At 42.8% G+C, this 22,661-nt stretch overlaps 1 protein-coding gene across 1 annotated transcript in view; it reads right to left on the bottom strand.

Moving 5' to 3' along the window:
• The window catches only part of LOC132136867 (E3 ubiquitin-protein ligase rnf213-alpha-like), an 87,081-nt gene that overhangs the window by 3,314 nt on the left and 61,106 nt on the right, over window positions 1-22,661 (bottom strand). The window contains exons 56-59 of the mRNA XM_059547407.1: window positions 11,127-11,378; window positions 10,075-10,207; window positions 9,578-9,658; window positions 9,286-9,466 (exon numbers count right to left, since the gene is read on the bottom strand). Of these exons, the coding sequence (XP_059403390.1) occupies window positions 9,286-9,466; window positions 9,578-9,658; window positions 10,075-10,207; window positions 11,127-11,378 (647 nt within the window). The remainder of the gene's footprint in view (window positions 1-9,285; window positions 9,467-9,577; window positions 9,659-10,074; window positions 10,208-11,126; window positions 11,379-22,661) is intronic.

Below are 22,661 nucleotides of genomic sequence, written 5' to 3'. Positions count from 1 at the left end.
TAATAAAATGACCTTGCACACCATCTGTGCGAGAAGGCTCACTGGGGGAAACCCATACCACTGTGTGACAGTGCATCCATGCCGAGTGTCCCCTCGGGCAGTGAGTAAAACAACTGGCAGTGAGAGGTATCTGGAGAGGCAAACAGGTCTACTCGAGCGACTCTGAAATGTCTCCAAATCAGCTGGACCATCTAGCAATGGAGTCTCCAATCTCCGGGGAGCACAGCTCGTGACACCTCGTTGGCTGCACAGTTGTGCAGGGTTGGAATGTAAATGGCACGAAGCCACCTCAGATACTTCTGACTGCAGAGGAGGAGGTAGCGGGCAAATTGTGACGGGAACATAATAACAAAGACTTAATGCCACGTCACATATTACAATTAGATCTAGCCAATCAGCACTCAACACGAGGAATATAAAAGCCCTCTACTCACCCTTCATTGTGTTTGCAAATACTGCTGCGATGTTTCTTGCTGAAACTGTCGCTTGACTTATTGCCTGACTTTCCCTGGGTTACTTGCATATAGTTAAGTTTGTCTCCTGCAAATGATTGCGAATTTGGCATTCCTCTCAAGATGCACACTAGATCATTGGCATTGCTCTGGTGTCACGGTGAATGTTTGCGGTCGTTTGGTAGTGTTGGATGATATACAGGCTTCTGAGTTTTCTCGGCAGAGGATGTGATACATTTGCGGAGTTCAGAGTGTTTTCCAGGGTTGCCATGTTTTCTCAACAAAACCACCAATTGCTACTCAAAACTAGCCCAATCGCGTTTCGAGAGGGGCTCCCCAGTAAAATTTGCATTCCAGGGGCTAAATATCACGTTATTGGGGTTGCTTCAACCCACGGACATGAAAAGCAACCAGCAGCAACAGTGTTAATATAGCCCAATTCCCCTGAAAAAACGCGGACTTGGCAACACCGGTGCTTTCTGAGCTGCCGCGTAGTTGGCACTACTTGCGTCTACGTGTGCTCACCTGAACCTGCACGCATGAAGTCTTTCAAGGTCTGCAGTCGGAAACAAGGCTGCCGGTCTCCTTTGGCATTTCATCTTCATCACTTCATCAGCCTACATCATTATAAGTATCATTTTTGTTTTATACACTTGTGGCATTTGGGCATAAATTTTATTCTCTGCAAGGTTATTCACTCACACATATGTTTAAGACAAAGCGCTTGGTGTTGCGTAATTTTGTATCTAGCAGACTAGCACTGCATAATTAAGATTAATGATCACTAATCATATGCTTTTGTCTTTGTTTCTTCAGTCATTGTTTCATTCATGTCTATATACAACAATTTGTGAATGCCTTGTACTAGAATGTGGTAAGTATTATGACTTAAGTCTCTCCTTTTGCGTAGACCATTTCTGCAAAGAGGTCCTCTCTGTCTATTTCTGCATGAGCATATAAGATTTAAGGCAATTAGCTCTAGCTTAGCTATGTGGCATTAGTTTACTCTAATAAATAAATAGCTGGCGCTCTCTTTTTCTGTGTGGTGAGCATTAAAGTATTCTATCTTGGAACTTATACTCGTCAAGGCCTTTCTATAGTCTGGTGTATTTATGTACTTTCTGTACAGTAGTGGCCAAAAGTTTTGAGAATTACATAAATATTGGAAATTGGAAAAGTTGCTGCTTAAGTTTTTATAATAGCAATTTGCATATACTCCAGAATGTTATGAAGAGTGATCAGATGAATTGCATAGTCCTTCTTTGCCATGAAAATTAACTTAATCCCAAAAAAACCTTTCCACTGCATTTCATTGCTGTCATTAAAGGACCTGCTGAGATCATTTCAGTAATCGTCTTGTTAACTCAGGTGAGAATGTTGACGAGCACAAGGCTGGAGATCATTATGTCAGGCTGATTGGGTTAGAATGGCAGACTTGACATGTTAAAAGGAGGGTGATGCTTGAAATCATTGTTCTTCCATTGTTAACCATGGTGACCTGCAAAGAAACGCGTGCAGCCATCATTGCGTTGCATAAAAATGGCTTCACAGGCAAGGATATTGTGCTACTAAGATTGCACCTAAATCAACAATTTATAGGATCATCAAGAACTTCAAGGAAAGAGGTTCAATTCTTGTAAAGAAGGCTTCAGGGTGTCCAAGAAAGTCCAGCAAGCGCCAGGATGGTCTCCTAAAGAGGATTCAGCTGCGGGATCGGAGTGCCACCAGTGCAGAGCTTGCTCAGGAATGGCAGCAGGCAGGTGTGAGCGCATCTGCACGCACAGTGAGGACAAGACTTCTGGACGATGGCCTGGTGTCAAGAAGGGCAGCAAAGAAGCCACTTCTCTCCAAAAAAACATCAGGGACAGATTGATCTTCTGCAGAAAGTATAGTGAATGGACTGCTGAGGACTGGGGCAAAGTCATATTCTCCGATGAAGCCCCTTTCCGATTGTTTAGGGCATCTGGAAAAAGGCTTGTCCGGAGAAGAAAAGGTGAGCGCTACCATCAGTCCTGTGTCATGCCAACAGTAAAGCATCCCGACACCATCCATGTGTGGGGTTGCTTCTCATCCAAGGGAGTGGGCTCACTCACAATTCTGCCCAAAAACACAGCCATGAATAAAGAATGGTACCAAAACACCCAACAGTTTGGTGAAGAACAATGCATTTTCCAGCACGATGGAGCACCGTGCTATAAGGCAAAAGTGATAACTAAGTGGCTCAGGGACCAGAATGTTGAAATTTTGGGTCCATGGCCTGGAAACTCCCCAGATCTTAATCCCATTGAGAACTTGTGGTCAATCCTCAAGAGGCGGGTGGACAAACAAAAACCCACTAATTCTGACAAACTCCAAGAAGTGATTATGAAAGAATGGGTTGCTATCAGTCAGGATTTGGCCCAGAAGTTGATTGAGAGCATGCCCAGTCGAATTGCAGAGGTCCTGAAAAAGAAGGGCCAACACTGCAAATACTCTTTTTATAAATGTCATGAAATTGTCGATAGAAGCCTTTGAAACATATGAAGTGCTTGTAATTATATTTCAGTACATCACAGAAACAACTGAAACAAAGATCTAAAAGCAGTTTAGCAGCAAACATTTTGAAAACTAATATTTATGTAATTCTCAACTTTTGGCCACGACTGTATATAGACACGACTTCCTCTCCAGATTTTCTCCTAAACTTCGTCAATGTTTGGACTTGGAGGTTATAATTACTAAAGTTGTTAATTTTAGTCTGTGCCCCATCACTTTAATGTCCTGGACAGTGTATGCTCACTCATAACGTCTGCTTTAAAGTCATGCAAAAATCTTTGTGTACGGGCTATCTTTATGCTTTTACAGTATTCAATAGCTATTGAAGTTTAATTGGCTAGTAAGGCATTGTTGTTAAATGTAAAGTGTTCTTATCCTTCTGTAAGGGTAATGTATCAAAATTTATTTTTCTATCTTTGTTCTAATTCTATACATTACTAATATTTCTTTAACTTGTATTTCATGAGATCTGGTTTCTTTAAAGGTTCACTCATTGGGTTCCTATGGTTAAATGGAGTCTTGTCTGCAGAGTCTATCAAGCTTTTGCGGGAGTTAAGCCAGAGAATAGTTCTGTTTTACAGTTCCGATATTTATGCTTATGTGTTTTTACACTCTGCATAAAACTGAACTACATTTGATTTTTACTAACCTTGGCATTCCATTACAATGTAATCATTAGCTGCATTTCCATTGTCGAGCTTAAAGCAGGCATGCTAGGGGGGGGGGGGGGGGGGGGGGGTTAGGTTTCCTGTGTGGGTTAGATGGAGTTCTATCAAGCGTGCACACACTAGCCTAAAGATATGCTCTTTAAGTTGCTGCTAGAACCCTAATTCTACCTCTGTCATTTAACCTAAACTAATGGGCTCTCTTATACAATGCAGTGGTTTAGAATTCATGTAATCCACCATCAAGCTGCTATGTACATGATCGTCCTCTGCATCTGAGTTCTGTCAAGATCAGACTCAATTATTTCACGTAATACTCAAGGTACAGTATGATACTCTAAGAAAACTACTGGTGGTGGTTACTTTTCACATGCTTCTCATGTCCAGTCTATCACGGCTTTTCACATACAATGGTCTGTCGTGGTCATCTACACTCTAGGCTTTCACATCACACAGTTCATAGAAACATATGCAGGTTATCATTGTTAATTGCAGACCGTCGGGAACTCCCCTTAATTGGCCTATCGAGGCTTCACATTACTCACCCTATACCCTTTGCTCAATTTGGCCTATTGTGACCATCAGGTAAGTGTGACTATTATTGTTTATGTAACTGTCTATTATTGTCCTTCGCAAAATTGGCCTGTGATGGCTTTTCTCATTACATGAACTACGCTGTCTTTGTTTACTGTCATTATGTGGCCTGTCACTAGATAGCTCATACAGTCATTCATTTGTAAATATGTATGCATTTTGTCAAATGTAGTACTGTAGGTTTAAGGTAAATTAAGCAAATACTGGTGGTGGTGTCACATGTATTCATTACATCTACTCTTTCACCGCCTCTCGCATCCTTCCATCATGGCTTTTAGTGGCCATCCTCTCTACACCCTTCTGTAGCCTTTCTCTCATGGGTTATCAGGCCCTTTCTCTCTGTGGCTAGTTCAGCTCTATTTAGTCACCTTTAGAAGCTGTGGTCCATCACTTCTTCTATACACCAGCCACTACTGCTGTTGAACGTGGAGTTCAAACATCAGCTATCAAGCTACTGGGAAGATGGTCATCCTCTGCATTTGAATCCTACATAAGACCTGAACCACAAAACCATCTCAAAGGTTCTGCGAATAATATTAAGCTTTCCTCAAGGTAATCTATATACAATTACTGGTGGTGGTACAATACCTATTCATATTACTCCCAACAACCTCTATGGTTTACTGTGGCTTAACTTAGCCCGTCTTTCGTGGCCTTCCCCTCTGTTACCCATCTTGTGGCGTTTCCCATAGTGGTCTATTTACATGGCCTTCCTCTCTGTGCCTACTGAGGCATTTCATTCTACGGCCTCTTGGCTTTCTCACCATGGCCCATCTGGGCATCTCCATCTGTGGCCTATCCTGGCCTTTTCTCCAAGGCCTTTGTGGCTTTTCTTTAAGGACTATTGGGGCCGTTCCATCTGTGGCCCGCTGGGGCTGTTCACACTGTGTCCTACCGGGGCCATTCCCACTTAGGCCTATCACTGCGTTTTCTTCTGTGGCCTATCATGGCCTGACTCTCAGTATGGCTTATCCGGCCTCTATCACTGCCTGTCCTATCATGGTCTCTATCCAAGCCTATCGTGGCTCTGTACGGCCATCCTTGGCCTCTATCACTACCTGGCCTATCGTGGCCTCTATCACTATCTGGCCTATCATGGCCCATCTCCTCTACTCTATAAGCTAATACTTTAAGCTATAATTTGATACATTCTTGAATGCTTTTTATAATCACTTTTATTATGAGTAATTACAGCTTATCTTTTCTTTTTTGTCCATATGTTCTAGGATCTTGTAAGAATTACTTTGTCTGGTGGGTATTTAATTTTCTTCTTCCACAACATCTGATTCAAGCTACAGATGGGGCCTACACCAAAACAATTCTGTTCTTTGTATTGGTTTTTTAAATAAATACTTCTGAGTTTTATCTTCACCTCCTAAGTTTATCTGGTAGAAATGCAAGGTCTGACCATGGGGTGAAGGTTTGGTTTAGGTCGGTTTCCAGCAGAAAAAATTTGTCTTCCTGATAAGCCTTTCATGCACCTCTGAGAAGAATGGCACCAGGGTAGGGCACTGAGAACCAGTGGGGCCACGCAGAAGAACTAATCATCTAATCTTTAGGGCTCAGGACATATTGGACCCTCACAGCGGCCCGGGAAAGCATAGCCGTCATTTCCGGATCCGATTCAGGCATTGCTACAGTCGCAGAGGGCATCAGCACAGCCGAATTTTCCTCTCCAGAAAGCTCTGTCTAACCCTCTGATGCAGCAATCGACATCCGATCGTTGGGAGGAGCGCCAAAGTATACTGCTGGTACGCTCCTTGTAGAGGGCCCAACACATTCCTTTGGCAGCTCAACTGGCTGCAGAGTGCAAGAAGAGTGATAGTCCCCCGAGGGTTGGTTCCCTGGAGGGTTTTCCCAACACTGTTACCCTCAGACCACCCGTGCTACTGCCTGAAGTAGCCCCTGCCTGACAGTCGCTATGACGAGAACTAGATTGAAGCAGAGGCAAGGGAGCTCCACCCCTTTTGAGCTAACGGAGCTTGGCCGACAGCTCCAAGATGGTCATGTTCCCGCAATGAGAACATGATTCACCCACGAACGCCACCTCAGCATGCTTAATGCCCAGTCACGTGATGCAGCGATTGTGACCATCACCTGATGCCAGGTAACAAAGGTTTACAAAGACGTAACATTGAGTTTTTCAAATGTTATGTTGTCTTTAAAAAGACGCACCCGTGAATGCACTTTTAGGGAAAAAGCTCTTTTAGCGTGCTGAAGTGCACAGGGGAGATGGCTGGCTGCAACAAAAACAGGGGGTAGTGCAGCCTGATGTGTGCAACCCACTCGACATGGTAACCACCACCGCTGAAGCACCTTTCTGCCAACAGTAAGAGCTCTCAAAGAGTGCGCTGAACTCATTCAGTCTCTTTCTCTCAGTAGAATAGTCAGGAGCAAAATGATGTGATTGCGGCAGCTGGATGCAATCATCGCATGCCAATATCTGTTGGCTCGTTAAGTTTACACTCAAAGTAGATTTCAATCAGGACCACTTCCGTCAAGTATATTTATGACAATTATGTTGCATACAGTTAGTGTTGGCGGTATGGTTATGTTCTGGGCAACACTCCACATGCCTCTCCATGCAGCCATAGTTGGACAGAGCAGTGAGAGCAGCAAGACAAACCCCCCTGGGGTACAGAACAGAACCATTATAAGCATACATAATTACAATTCACAATTAGATGAGTTGTAAACAAAATGTGATAGAAACTGCTTCCAATGAAGAGACTGTAAAGAAAGAACAAAGTTAGATCGGATTACAGGTTCATTTGGTGGAGTTGGGGTTGGAGGAGGGAGTTAATTACAAGCAGCGACGCAATGGAAGAGACACTGAAGAATGGGAATTTAAATAGACCGCAGGTGATAGGTGTCAAGACTGGATTGGTACACTTCAGGAACAGCTGACTGTTGGCTGATGCAAGTGTGACTAATGTGGCCTGACTGAACTAACGTGATGCTCAAATTAAAATCTAAACAAAACATTAAAATACTGCAAATTAATGCATCCTCCCTACTGCAGTAGTAGTTTCAAATGGTGTAAAACTAGTGTTTAGCATAGCATTGTTCTTAAAATACTAACAAATTTTTCCTAGTGTAACTTCTTTTATTGTACGTTTATATTGAGCAACACTTCAGCAACAATATTTTGTTTTTTTTCTCAATTCTATATATTCTATGGTATATTTAGTTATTTTTACTTGTTTGCACACTTGAATTATCAGTAATTATCAGTAGCAGTTATTATCAGTATATGTCAATTTTTGGTAATAAAAATATTTTTCTTGCTTGCTGATCAATACATATGAAGTTGCATTATCCCCCTTATTGACAAGTGATGGCTGCTTGACAATTCATAGAAATGAATGATGTCAGACTGAGCTGTAACCTATTTACAAGCAGTCATCAGTCAGTACTTTTTACTTTTAATACTTAAGGACATAAAAAAAAGAAATTGTCCTTTTACCCATGTAAAATTGAAAAGGATGTACTGTAGAATGAGTCATGCCATAATGATTAATAGGGATAAGGCTTTGCTCAACTTAATAACCCTAAATGAGCAATGATTCCTATACAGTCATGGCCAAAAATATCGGCACCCTTGCATTGTTGCCTGCATTGTTAATCCTTTGATCTTTTATTTAAATTGGATAATAAGAATTTAAAATGGGGGGAAATATCATTATGAAATAAATGTTTTTCTCTAATACACATTGGCAACAAGTAACCGCACCCTTTTATTAAATACTTTTTGAAACCTCCATTTGCCAGTTTAACAGGTCTACATTTTCTCCTATAATGCCTGATGAGGTTCGAGATCACATGACAACAGATCAGAGACCATTCCTTCATCCAGAATCACTCCAGACCCTTTAGATTCCCAGCTTCATGATGGTGCTTCTCCTCTTCAGTTCACCACACTCATTTTCTATAGGGTTCAGGCCAGAGGACTGGAATGGCCATAGCAGAAGCTTGGTTTTGTGCTAAGTGACCCATTTTTCTGTTGCTTTTGAGGTTTGAGTTTGGATTATTGTATGGTTTGAAGATCCAAAAATGGCCCATTCAGTCAGTCACTTACTGATTTTTTATCTGTTGGTATTTGATAGAATCCATGATGCAATGTATCTAAACAAGATCTCCAGGACCTCCAGCAGAAATATAGGCCCATGGGGTATTTTTATCCCTGTGTTCACCAAACCCATCTTGAGTGTTCGTTACTAAAAAGTTTTTTTTTGTTTTTTTGGTACGTCTAACCATAGAAGCCAGTCCCATTTGAAGTTCCAGTCGTGTCTAATAACTCAATATGCTGGAATTTGTTTTTGGATGAGCTAGGAGAATTTTTCTTGAAACCCTCCCAAACAACATGTGGTGATGTAGGTGCTGTATTTAAGGTTTTTCTGTCCCTGAGATTCAACTATTTTCTGAAATTCTCCAGCTGTGGTCCTTGGGGAGTCTTTAGCCACTTAATATAGACATACATCCTCTTCCAGGCAGTTTCATAACATTTTATGTTGATTAGTAATTCTTAATTATTGTCTTGATGGTGGAAATGGGAATTTTCACTGCTCTAGCTCTTTTCTTCAAGCCACTTCACTAATTTGTAAAGCTCAATAATCTTTTGCTGCACATCAGAATTATATTCTTTGTTTTTTTCTCATTGTGATGAATGATTAAGGGAATTTGGGCTTTGTTTTCCCTCCTATTTATATTTCTGTGAATCAGGAAGCCATGGCTGGATAATTTAATGTTTATAATCACCCTGGAGTGCTCAGAATTGTGAATATGATTGGGAATATACTTCAGAGTTATTTTACTCATAAGAATTTCTAGGGTTGCCAATAATTGTGTCCAATGTATATTTGAGAAAAACATTTATTTCATAATGATATTTTCCCCCATTTTAAATTCTTACTATCCAATGAAAGGTTGAATTTTTAAAATAAAAGATTAAAAGGATTAACTATGCAGATTAATTTTCACAGCCTTCTTTGAACATATTTACCAAGGGTGCCGATATTTTTGGCATCTGAATTCCTTACCCAGACTCCTCTCTGGTGTGTTTTTCCACAGTGTACACAAGGTCATTGTGAAGGGCGATGAGGTAGCTGACGAGGGCAGTGGAGCACAGGCCCAGACCACGTCTCTGCGGCAGCAGCACCTGCAGGTCAGAGTCCAGAACCAGATCTTCCTGAGTGTATTCAGGCGGCAGCTTTATCTCTCCTGACAGAAAAAGATTCATTCGTCAACAGAAAACAGTAAACATTGCTCATCTGCCCAAGAAATGATTCAACAGTGGTCTGAAACAGGGTTAGTAAGTAAGGGCTGGTTTACCTGTAGTGGCTAGAGATACCCTGAGTTGGTTCCATGTTGACAAGAAGATGTTTATGCACTTTTTATACCAAACTAGTGAAGCTGTTGGTTGAAAATATGACACTATTACTGGGTTTACAGTGAACATAATCATTATTCATGCTTGCATGATTGCTGAACACTTTTGCACAAAAATGGGTAAATTAACCACTAACAAGCTTGCTGAAATTATTAATAACAATTAATTTATCATCAATCAATCATGAACATCCTCACGCTGACCCTAAGACAGCGCTGGAAAACATTGCCCATTTAGATACACTTTCCTGCAGAGATCAAACGCCAAAGTGATCAAACTTTAGATTTTGACCTTGTTTCATTTGTTCATGTGTGTTTGGTTAGGACTGGAGTGAACTCTGCAGGAAACTGAATCTCAAGGGCCATAGTCACCCACCCCTGCACCAAGATAAAATTTAGCCATGGCAAAATACTTCTTCGTTCTCCAAAATGGCCAGTACCTTCTTTATGGCTATCCAGAAACTCTCCTATGGTTTTGAAGGTTAGGTCTGTCATGTTCTGGAACTTCTTTACCAAATCCATCTGGAGAACCAAGATGTCAGGAAGGAACCTCACTAGCCGTAACTCTGCTTCCTAAAATAAAGAGCAATAGCTAGATCAGATAAACAATTATTTATTATATTTCACAAACAATCCACAACACTCCTCACCCAACAAGAAAACCATTAGGGTAGAGTCCTATGGAAGCCTCCTCTGAACTGCTGCTAACCCCAGATGTAGCATCTGATTACCAAAGATAATCTAGAGATAATTTTTTTGACGCTCACTTAATTCATTATAAAACAGATAATATAATGCCCATTAAAAAGGACTTCTTTCCATTAATTAATTGACAAACCTTTCTATGTATGTACAAGCATATTCCCAGGACACAGTATATATTCTTACTGTTGTATATTGTCTAACATATTGTATACTATTTTATGCATGCCTCATGATTGAACCACTAGATAAATTAACCTTATCTATATAATGCTTGATATCAAAATAATCCTCTTTTAAGTTACAATTTACTAGTGTATATTACACACTTATAATATGCATTGCATGCTTGTTTTATTTATCAGAGTATAAAGGGACCAAACTGCCAGCCCACTCTGATCATGAAAATGAGTCATCTTCCAAATAAAAAACTTCTTCCTGTCTCAAATTAAAACTTTTTTTATTGGTCAAGCCAGGAGGTGTGATATCGGTAGAATTTAAAAGGCCTTTACATCAGTGCTCAATTTTGCATGTAATCTGATGACTTGTCACAATTTAAGAGTGTTTTTCTTTGAAAACAATCTTGTTTATCCAACTGTATATTAGTTTAACTTGTTTAACCTGTAATCCTAATTTATGTCCAAAAGAAAGTTTCCTAAAGAGCATACAAAGTCACTTTTCTGCTATTTTTTCTGTTATTCCTCTACACCTATTTACCTTTATATATATTTTTCCCATGCTGCTTCATTATAGTGGAATTACTTCAGACAACCTGCCACTAATATCTTACCTTTTGAAGGAACCTCCAGAGTATTGGTAAAGTGTCCCGGCCATTGTTTTGCTCCACAGTGTTGGCCAGACTCAACAACGAGACCTTTCTCCTGCAGCTCCAGATGGAAGAATTATGAATAAGGACGTTCTGGGGCAAAGAGCTCAGGAAAAGCTCTGGTTTCCCAAATGTCAGCTTCATCACTGCATTAGAAGACACTCGCTCATCTTCCCTGATTAGTTCATTCACTTTCTTTAGCTGTTGCTCCAGAACCTGAGGGAAAGAAAAAGGTCAAAGAATGGAAAGTAGAGCTTCAACTAATAATCATTTCAGTAATCCAGAGGTTGACAAAGTTTTTCGTCAGCCAAACTCCTTAGACGGGATGAAATAAAAAGAGATCCCAAAGATCCACCCAAATTCAATTTATAACTATGTTTGAAAATGGATGTGAGCTATAGGGGTGCTCTGATCATTTGGGTACCAACGGCTATCAGCAGATTATCAGTTCTTATGAATGTGAGAGTTATGGCAAATATGACATGCTTGCAGTGGGACTATCTCACATTCGGAGTCTCTAGAATGTGAGGGAAAACACATTTACAGACATACTATGTTCAGAGTCTTTGTCCCAGAGAGACCAAAGCACTTTGACCTCTCTGATCTTGAGTCTCTGGCCCAGAGAGGCAGAAGACATACAGACATTTGCAACAAGTTCAAGGTCCTGCAAGCAAGCCTTCAGAACTGCGTGTTTCAAAGAGAGCACACACTTTGCTCACATGATCAGCTTGTGCATATAAGTTCAAAGTGAATGCAGCAAACTCCATCTTCACCTGTGTTGTGAGTATCAAATGCTTTTGGGAATGCAATGGGCACCATTAATGCCTTGTTTTTACATTTCCAACATTTTTGTGGACATATGATTACAGTTTTCATTAATTTTCCAATGAGACACATAAACCTGTTTTCACGCAAAATGTTTTCTGCCAGTATTAAAGCTTGAGGGTTTAACTGAAAATGAAATCAATTAAGATAAATGTTTTGTCATTTTCCTACAGTAAAGTATTGGAAAAGTTTTTTTTTTTTTTTTTTACAGTGCAGTTGTATTACTTGTGTTGTATTATGTCCTTCTAAAAAGAAGATGATCAACTTCTTCAATGTCGTCTAGGGATGGGAACTGTGAGTTTGCAAATGGCTAATAAGGCCAATCCTGGCCCTGAAGTGTCTCTGACAAACGGAGCAGATCATGTGAGCTGGAGTGCTCTCTGTCATTTGATTGCTGCTTTCTCTAGCTTTGCATACTGCAGGGTTTCACATACATTGATTTATTTGTGGTGGGCCACCACAAGATCTAAACTGACCGTCACAAATAGATATTCAAAAAGGCTTTGACTTCGTTGAATAAACACGAACACCGCACGTAAAAAAAAAACTGGCACAGGTGTTTTTATATCAATGTATTTCAGAAGAAAACCAACTGTGTGCACTTTGGATGGGTTAAATGCAGAGAACGAATTCTGAATATGGGTCACCATACTTGGCTGAATGTCACTTCACTGACACGCCGTTACCGGAGAAAACTCTCTCTCTCCCACTCTTAAAGCGCTTCCTGTTAGCAGAAATGAATTTGCATATATATATATATATATATATATATATATGGGGGGGGGGAGTTTTCTGTCCACCTTGCAAGCATGTACCTCTTTTCAGCTCTCCATTCAGGATGCGTTTTGGTAAGCGTTCATTTGGCATTCTCACAATATGACCAGCCCAGAAGAGCTAAGATTTTTGCAACAATGTGGAGATACTGGGCATGCTTGTACTTTCAAGTATTTCTGTGTTGGGGACTTTATCCTGCCACTTCACTTTTAACAATTTATGCAGACAGCAGAGATGGAAACGATTCAGCTTCTGTTGGTACCCTGTCCAAGTTTCAGAGGCATAGAGGAGGGAAGACAGGACTACTGCTCTATGGACCTTCAGCTGGGTGGTGACGCTAATTCTTTTATGCTCTGTGTCTTAGCCTATGGCTACCAGGGGAATAAACTAATCCCTTATAGGTACTGTCAGCCATTGTCCATGTTGTGGGTGTCCTCTAAAATGTGTGTCTTAACCTTCTGGGGTCTAAGGGGTAAGAATTTTGACTGATTTTTGTGCTTTTTCAGTTGCTTATAAACATATACATGGCTAAAGTCTGAAAACACTCTGTTCAGAACAAACTGGGCTACAATAATATGTAAATAGCATGTATGTACATGATTGTGTTTTTGAGAATACAGGGTTTACGCGTGCTTAGTGAAAAACTACAATTTTTAGTATGACTTCATGGACCTTTGTCTTGGCCTGAAGGCAATGCAGATTAAACAACTTGTCATCTGTCCTGAATTTGATGTCGATGCCAGGGTCAGTGTCCAGAAAATCATCTGTCAGCAATGCAGAAAACATCATGCTGAATAGTGTGGGGGCAAGCACACAGCCTTGCTTCACTCGATTCGTAACTGGGAAGGAAGCAGATTGATCTCCATCATCAAGCAAATCTGTCTGTTTCCTTTGTGTTTGTTGAGGTGCACTATGGTGGCATCCTTGAAGTCTTGAGGGAGAGTGCCTTGCACCCACATTCATTGGAATAGTTCTATCAGCTTGTTACACAGGCATGGTCCAGCAACTTTGTAAATCTCAGATTGGATCGCATCAGCTCCGGGAGCTTTGCCATTCGACAGTTGGTTGATTGTCGACTTCTGCCAGTGTGAGGGGTATGTCGAGGTCATCGTTTACAGTGACCTGTGGTAGCCTGTTGATCGCTTCTTCACAGATGTGGGATGAGTTGTTGATGACTGCATCAAAATGCACCACCCACTGCTCATGTATCTGATTTCTTTGTGATCTGTGTTGTTCTATCAGCAGTGAGACCAGGAGATGAGCTGACAGGTTGGGGTCTGGATTTCGGAGGCTTTCTAGGTCAGCAAATCATCTTCCATTTTCCTAAGTTTATGCTGAAGTACACTGCGAGTGCTGTCAAAGGCTGCCTTGTTTGTTGGAGACTTGGTACTAAGGTAAATCCTGTGGAGTCTATGCTTTTCTTCAACAGTGATTAAATTTCCTCATTGTTATCATCGGTCTTGGTGCTTCCACTTACAACTGTAGGAGTAGGAGTAGACTGTGTAGCGAAATGTGGCCCAGCTGTCCTCGATGTTGTCAGTAACCTGGAGGGGACAGCTATGTTCTATAGTTTCTCAGTCAACTGGTGCTTGACCACTAACTTCTTCAGCTTTGAGATGTTCAGCTGATTTGATGCAGTCTTCTTTGGAGTGTTTTTAAGTTCATCTTGCTGATGACAAGTCTATGGTCAGTTCAGCAGTCAGCTCAACACATGGATTTTGTCACCGCTTACATTCTGTCTGTCCCTCCTCCTGACGATAATTAAGTCAATAAGGTGCCAGTGCTTAGAATGCGGATGCATCCATGATAGTGATGGGAAGTTCGATTCTTTTCCGCAAACCGGTTCTTTCGGGCAGTTCGATTCATTAAACCAGTTGAAAAAAACAGTTCACCGGTTCTTTTACGCTCAACGTAATGACGTAATGACTTAATGACTTGGGGAAGTCGTGGCCTAATGGTTAGAGAGTCGGACTCCCAATCGAAAGGTTGTGGGTTCGAGTCCCGGGCCGGCAGGAATTGTGGGTGGTGGGAGTGCATGTACAGTTCTCTCTCCACCTTCAATACCACGACTGAGGTGCCCTTGAGCAAGGCATCGAACCCCCAACTGCTCCCCGGGCGCCGCAGCATAAATGGCTGCCCACTGCTCCGGGTGTGTGCTCAGTGTGTGTGTGTGTTCACTGCTCTGTGTGTGTGCATTTCGGATGGGTTAAATGCAGAGCACAAATTCCGAGTATGGGTCACCATACTTGGCTGAATGTCACTTCACACTATTTTTCATTGGCGATGACGTAATGGCGTCACGTCTATCAAACATTCAAATATATAAAGTCAGTAATCATATCTTTAGTCAGTTGAAAACCTCATAATCATGAAAAGTTTACTATTAAGTTTTGCAACAACGCACCCAAATACAGTAACAGCAATAATGTGCATATGAGAATTTAAGTCTTGAAGATATAAAGTAAATAAATTAGGTGTCATCAGCGCAGAAATCATGATCCATTTACTATACATAATCCATTGCGATGTATTTGTTATTAAATGAATTTACGTTTCGCCAGATTGCCCTTCATCCAAGCCCTCAGTTTACCCGCGCTCATAACATTAGCACAGAATCAGTTCAGAATCAATCACCAGAAGAATCAGTTCGGTTCAGACGAGCTGTGAGTCAGTCGGCTTCACGCTGAATCACGCATGCGCAGTATCATCAGCTCCTCAGTTCTCGAATCGGACATGTCCGAAAGAAACCGTTTTCGGTTCATTGTACTGATGATCCGAAAACCATGCAACCGGTTCTTGACTCGAGAACGAGAATCGCTCTAACCGGCACGTGCTGCAGTTCAGTATCAGCTGCTCTACTCGTGTTCATGTTCTGTTTACTACAAACTCAATTTGTGAATGTGTCATCATTAACTATAAATACAGTACAGATATTTCATAAATCATCCCTTATTCCTTGAAAACCCATTTGACCTATACATAATCTACAATATACAGATTAGAAACATCTTAAAAAAATAAAAATAATAAAAATAAAATATAGTTATTTTATCACACTTTCCGATGTTTAACAAAATACTTGAAAAATTACACGCATGCGCAGTATCATCAGTTCATCGGTTCTCAAATCGGACGCATCCGACAGAAACGATTCTCGGTTCAGTGTACTGGTGATCCGAAAACCGATGCAACCAGTTCTTTACCTCGAGAATGAGAACTGATCCAGCAGTGGGCGTGTTTGTTCGTCATCTGGCTCTGCTCGGTGTTCATCTTCAGTTCGGTCTTCACAGCAGTTCAGTCAGTGTACTGTTAGTGTAAATGAATTACTCCAGGATATTGGTTTATTCTGACTCAGAGGGAGTGTCAGTCACGTTAAAAAAGTTATGCTTATTGGAGACGCGAACCGTTTCAAACGATTCAGTTCGATTTGGTGAACTGGTTCATGGGTTCACTAAGAAAAAACGGTTAAATTGAACGACTCGTTCGCGAATCGGACATCACTAATCCATGATGTTTTATTTCGAGTAGGGAGTTGCACTTCCCTATGCCATGTACTTCACTCTGTACCTACTAGTGCTGTTCTTCTTTATGGTCTATCCAGTTAGACCAATTGAATTGGGCACATTCCATGTGCCAAAGGTGAGAGGAGACACCTTTATTTTCTTATAGTTGCTAAGGCTGACCAGGCTTTGAGAGAGGTGGGCAATTTTTAGGACATTGATTAGGTGATTGGTGTAGGTGTTGCTCATTTCCAATTATTCCACTGGCCTCGCTCTATTCCTACGGCTCTCGACCCCACCCCACCCCACTCTTCACATACCTCCATCACCCCTCGCAGGCCAGGGGTACTCCTGAGACTGCACTCTACTCCCACCCCCCTCTGGTGGGAACCGATCGCGGAGGCCGCTGGTACCTGGGGGTAAGGACATACAGACTTGGCAAGAGAAAAGGAGATGGAATGATGAGGAGCGACAGAGACGAGAGAGGGGAGAGAGGAGAGAAAAAAAAAAAATCTTGTTCCGGTTCCCAGACGCACTGCTGCTCGGCCCTCCACCTGCTGGGTGAACTCTTCAGCGGTGCCTGGCAGCAGCACTGGATAGCCCTCGGTGGACTGCACAACAATCCTCCACCGTCTGGTGGACGACAACGGCAGGAGTCCCCCGTTCCCTGCTTCTCCCCATTATGGTGGATGGCGGCAGGCTCTGGCCTCCTGGCAAACGGTGGTGACATCTCTGCTCCCTCACGGACGGCAGTCATTCCTCAACATCTCTGGCGGCCAGCAGTGAGCTCGTCCGTCCCCCCGGCAACTCACTCCAGCCCACCGCCTCAAGCGTCCACGGCGGCAGAGTGCTCCACCATTCTCAACTTCAATAACCAAATAAACACAAAACAGTGCAACAGCCCCTCACGGACCACTGCTGCGCACAAATAAAACCAAACACAAAATAAAACCCAGGCCTGGTCCTCTCTCGTCCTTCACTGTCGTAACTCCTCTTTTGTCCTTCCGGGACTCCTTGCTCTGTTCCCATGGCTCTCGGGCCCCGCCCCACTCGTCACACAGTGGAATCCTAAAGAGGCCTGCTCAGTCGCTCAGAGGGCTGCTGAGAGCCACTGCCACCTCATTCCAGTGAGTGACCCTATGGCCTGAGCTGCCTCTGTGCTGGTTTGCGACTACAGCTCCCAATGTATCCACACCTCCTGCTTCGCCACTCTCCCATCGCAAATGGGCTTTTGAATAAGTAGATGGAATTTGATGATGTCACAATGATCGAGTCACGGGATCCAAGTGCAAGGTAAAAATGGTTTATTGGTAACTCTTGACAGTCATCAATGAGAATGTAGGAAGACGATAGCATAACCCCAGATGAATCATGTCCAGACCACTCAAGCAGCAGTAACTCAAACCCAGCGCAGGAATCCTATGCGGGCGAGGAATTAGGTCCAGAGACAGAGACGCAAGATGAGCCCACTGACCCATGAACCGTGACAGATGATGACATGGACAAACATAGTTGATGAAGATGCCTTGCTAGTGACTTGGATTATCAGTCAGTCATTATAGTCAGCCAGAACCAGTCTTCACATGCTTGTGTAGACAAATCCCAACTCAACATGTCACATGCTAACAACTTTGAAAAGCCAACTGGTGAGGTTCACATGTGATTGGTTGTACTGGCTTACATGGTTACCAGTAGCATGGGGAAAAAAGCCCCCTGACCTGACATTTAATTGTATTACAATAGTGATACAAAAATGTAATATCTTTGTAATGATTATGACTGATTTTTGCTTGGTGCAATGACAAATGTGGCGTCCTGCATCTCTAATAAGTAAAATAAAAACAATCTGAAGCTTTATACTGCAGAATAAACAGTTGGAGCTGGCTTTACATCATAACGAAATATATAAATGGCTCTCCCTGATATTTTATAATGTAAAACCACTCCCACAAACAGGGGCGGACTTTACCATTAGGCAAAGGTCGGCAATTGCCTTGGGCCCCGAGCTACCTAGGGGCCCCCAAAATGCCCCATTAACTTGCTTAAAGATTTTTTTTTTTTTTTACTTCGTGCAAAATATATATTTCTAAAACTCCATTTGCGAAAAATGGCATCAAATCATTAGTGTCGCAGACAGGAGGGCCCCCCCCAACTCACTACATTGGACTATTCCATTATTTCACTTACTGTGCATCTGCGAAAGTGATAGGCTGTAATGCGCCAAAAAACTGACGAAGAAGAAGTGATTGACAGTGATAGACAGAGTGTAAAACAGAGTGTTGACAGTAAAAATGAAGCGAAGCTACCCAAGCGGTGCTGAAAAAAGGAAGAAACGGGAGGAAAGCAAAAAGTTTTTAGCAAAACAATGACAATGACCACAATGCTAACACCATCACGACTGTTAGCACTGCTGCTAGCGTGGAGGAACTACCCGTTGCCGCCAGCGCCGACAGTGCTAGCCCAGGCTGCTCAAGCGATATTGCTGCTAACGTTACATGCACAGCAATTTTACAGGATGAGGAGGATCCTTCAACTGCAGCTGCAGGTAACAAAACTTCCGCGTTCACTTTCAGTGACAGTGATAATAATGATTCAGTTGAGACAGTTTCAGTTGAGTTTCAGTTGAGACAGTGAGAGAAGAAATCAGGGCAGTGAAAGAATTTCTTCAGGAATTTCGCAGTCATGGATTTCATTCTGCGAAAACAGATGCCAGGGAGATAGCAGAGAAGCTTGAGGTGGAGATGAGCTGGCCTGAGGTGCGTCAGAGAAGAAAAAACAAACAGTTTGAGTATGAGGGAACAGAGCAGACTCAGTCAACTGCAGAAGAGCTCTTCAAAAGAGAGTTTTTTCTACGTCTAGTAGATACAGCTCTTGTCACAGTAGAGAACAGATTTTCCAGCATGGAAATCCTCTATGAACTTTATGGATTTCTCTACTCACTCGACACAATGAGAAGCACTGAGAAGGAAGGGAAGCTGGATGAATGCTGCCACAGATTAGAGAAAAGGATGGATGACATTGATGCAGAAGATCTGAAGCTTGAGGTTAAGGGTGCAGTTAGGTCATTCCCGCCACATGTCTCATCACCATTTGAGATGCTTGACTATATATATAAAGAGAATTTACTTTACATATATACAAATTTGAGTATAGCTTTCAGACTCCTCCTCACTCTCCCTGTTACAGTAGCTTTGGGTGAGAGAAGTTTCTCATCACTGAAACTAATCAAAACGTACCTCAGATCAACTATGTCACAGGACAGGCTGTCTGCTCTAGCTGTTCTCTCCATCGAGCAGGAAGTCAGGAAGTCACTGGATATGGAATCAGTGATAGCAAGATTTGCTGAGGCCAAAGCTCGCAAGGTCAGATTATAGAGCTTTAGACATGACAATACAGACACTCACTCACTCACACACACACACACTCACACAGACTCACTCACACACACAGCTCGGTGTTCATCTTCAGTTCGGCCTTCACAGCAGTTCAGTCAGTGTACTGTTAGTGTAAATGAATTACTCCAGGATATTGGTTTATTCTGACTCAGAGGGAGTGTCAGTCACGTTAAAAAAGTTATGCTTATTGGAGACGCGAACCGTTTCAAACGATTCAGTTCGATTTGGTGAACTGGTTCATGGGTTCACTAAGAAAAAACGGTTAAATTGAACGACTCGTTCGCGAATCGGACATCACTAATCCATGATGTTTTATTTCGAGTAGGGAGTTGCACTTCCCTATGCCATGTACTTCACTCTGTACCTACTAGAGCTGTTCTTCTTTATGGTCTATCCAGTTAGACCAATTGAATTGGGCACATTCCATGTGCCAAAGGTGAGAGGAGACACCTTTATTTTCTTATAGTTGCTACTGCTGACTATAGTTGCTAAGGCAGACCAGGCTTTGAGAGAGGTGGGCAATTTTTAGGACATTGATTAGGTGATTGGTGTAGGTGTCGCTCATTTCCAATTATTCCACTGGCCTCGCTCTATTCCTACGGCTCTCGACCCCACCCCACCCCACTCTTCACATACCTCCATCGACCCTCGCAGGCCAGGGGTACTCCTAAGACTGCACTCTACTCCCACCCCCGTCTGGTGGGAACCGATCGCGGAGGCCGCGGGTACCTGGGGGTAAGGACATACAGACTTGGCAAGAGAAAAGGAGATGGAATGATGAGGAGCGACAGAGACGAGAGAGGGGAGAGAGGAGAGAAAAAAAAAAAATCTTGTTCCGGTTCCCAGACGCACTGCTGCTCGGCCCTCCACCTGCTGGGTGAACTCTTCAGCGGTGCCTGGCAGCGGCACTGGATAGCCCTCGGTGGACTGCACAACAATCCTCCACCGTCCGGTGGACGACAACGGCAGGAGTCCCCCGTTCCCTGCTTCTCCCCATTATGGTGGATGGCGGCAGGCTCTGGCCTCCTGGCAAACGGTGGTGACACCTCTGCTCCCTCACGGACGGCAGTCATTCCTCAACATCTCTGGCGGCCAGCAGTGAGCTCGTCCGTCCCCCCGGCAACTCACTCCAGCCCACCGCCTCAAGCGTCCACGGCGGCAGAGTGCTCCACCATTCTCAACTTCAATAACCAAATAAACACAAAACAGTGCAACAGCCCCTCACGGACCACTGCTGCGCACAAATAAAACCAAACACAAAATAAAACCCAGGCCTGGTCCTCTCTCGTCCTTCACTGTCGTAACTCCTCTTTTGTCCTTCCGGGACTCCTTGCTCTGTTCCCATGGCTCTCGGGCCCCGCCCCACTCGTCACACAGTGGAATCCTAAAGAGGCCTGCTCAGTCACTCAGAGGGCTGCTGAGAGCCACTGCCACCTCATTCCAGTGAGTGACCCTATGGCCTGAGCTGCCTCTGTGCTGGTTTGCGACTACAGCTCCCAATGTATCCACACCTCCTGCTTCGCCACTCTCCCATCGCAAATGGGCTTTTGAATAAGTAGATGGAATTTGATGATGTCACAATGATCGAGTCACGGGATCCAAGTGCAAGGTAAAAATGGTTTATTGGTAACTCTTGACAGTCATCAATGAGAATGTAGGAAGACGATAGCATAACCCCAGATGAATCATGTCCAGACCACTCAAGCAGCAGTAACTCAAACCCAGCGCAGGAATCCTATGCGGGCGAGGAATTAGGTCCAGAGACAGAGATGCAAGATGAGCCCACTGACCCATGAACCGTGACAGATGATGACATGGACAAACATAGTTGATGAAGATGCCTTGCTAGTGACTTGGATTATCAGTCAGTCATTATAGTCAGCCAGAACCAGTCTTCACATGCTTGTGTAGACAAATCCCAACTCAACATGTCACATGCTAACAACTTTGAAAAGCCAACTGGTGAGGTTCACATGTGATTGGTTGTACTGGCTTACATGGTTACCAGTAGCATGGGGAAAAAAGCCCCCTGACCTGACATTTAATTGTATTACAATAGTGATACAAAAATGTAATATCTTTGTAATGATTATGACTGATTTTTCCTTGGTGCAATGACAAATGTGGCGTCCTGCATCTCTAATAAGTAAAATAAAAAAAATCTGAAGCTTTATACTGCAGAATAAACAGTTGGAGCTGGCTTTACATCATAACGAAATATATAAATGGCTCTCCCTGATATTTTATAATGTAAAACCACTCCCACAAACAGGGGCGGACTTTACCATTAGGCAAAGGTCGGCAATTGCCTTGGGCCCCGAGCTACCTAGGGGCCCCCAAAATGCCCCATTAACTTGCTTAAAGATTTTTTTTTTTTTTACTTCGTGCAAAATATATATTTCTAAAACTCAATTTGCGAAAAATGGCATCAAATCATTAGTGTCGCAGACAGGAGGGCCCCCCCAACTCACTACATTGGACTATTCCATTATTTCACTTACTGTGCATCTGCGAAAGTGATAGGCTGTAATGCGCCAAAAAACTGACGAAGAAGAAGTGATTGACAGTGATAGACAGAGTGTAAAACAGAGTGTTGACAGTAAAAATGAAGCGAAGCTACCCAAGCGGTGCTGAAAAAAGGAAGAAACGGGAGGAAAGCAAAAAGTTTTTAGCAAAACAATGACAATGACAACAATGCTAACACCATCACGACTGTTAGCACTGCTGCTAGCGTGGAGGAACTACCCGTTGCCGCCGGCGCCGACAGTGCTAGCCCAGGCTGCTCAAGCGATATTGCTGCTAACGTTACATGCACGGCAATTTTACAGGATGAGGAGGATCCTTCAACTGCAGCTGCAGGTAACAAAACTTCCGCGTTCACTTTCAGTGACAGTGATAATAATGATTCAGTTGAGACAGTTTCAGTTGAGACAGTGAGAGAAGAAATCAGGGCAGTGAAAGAATTTCTTCAGGAATTTCGCAGTCATGGATTTCATTCTGCGAAA

This window comes from Carassius carassius, unplaced genomic scaffold (genome assembly GCF_963082965.1).
Source record: "Carassius carassius unplaced genomic scaffold, fCarCar2.1 SCAFFOLD_56, whole genome shotgun sequence".
Taxonomy (NCBI): Eukaryota; Metazoa; Chordata; class Actinopteri; order Cypriniformes; family Cyprinidae; genus Carassius; species Carassius carassius.
Note: the sequence above shows the minus strand (reverse complement) of the source record. Positions and strands in the feature narration are given on the sequence as shown.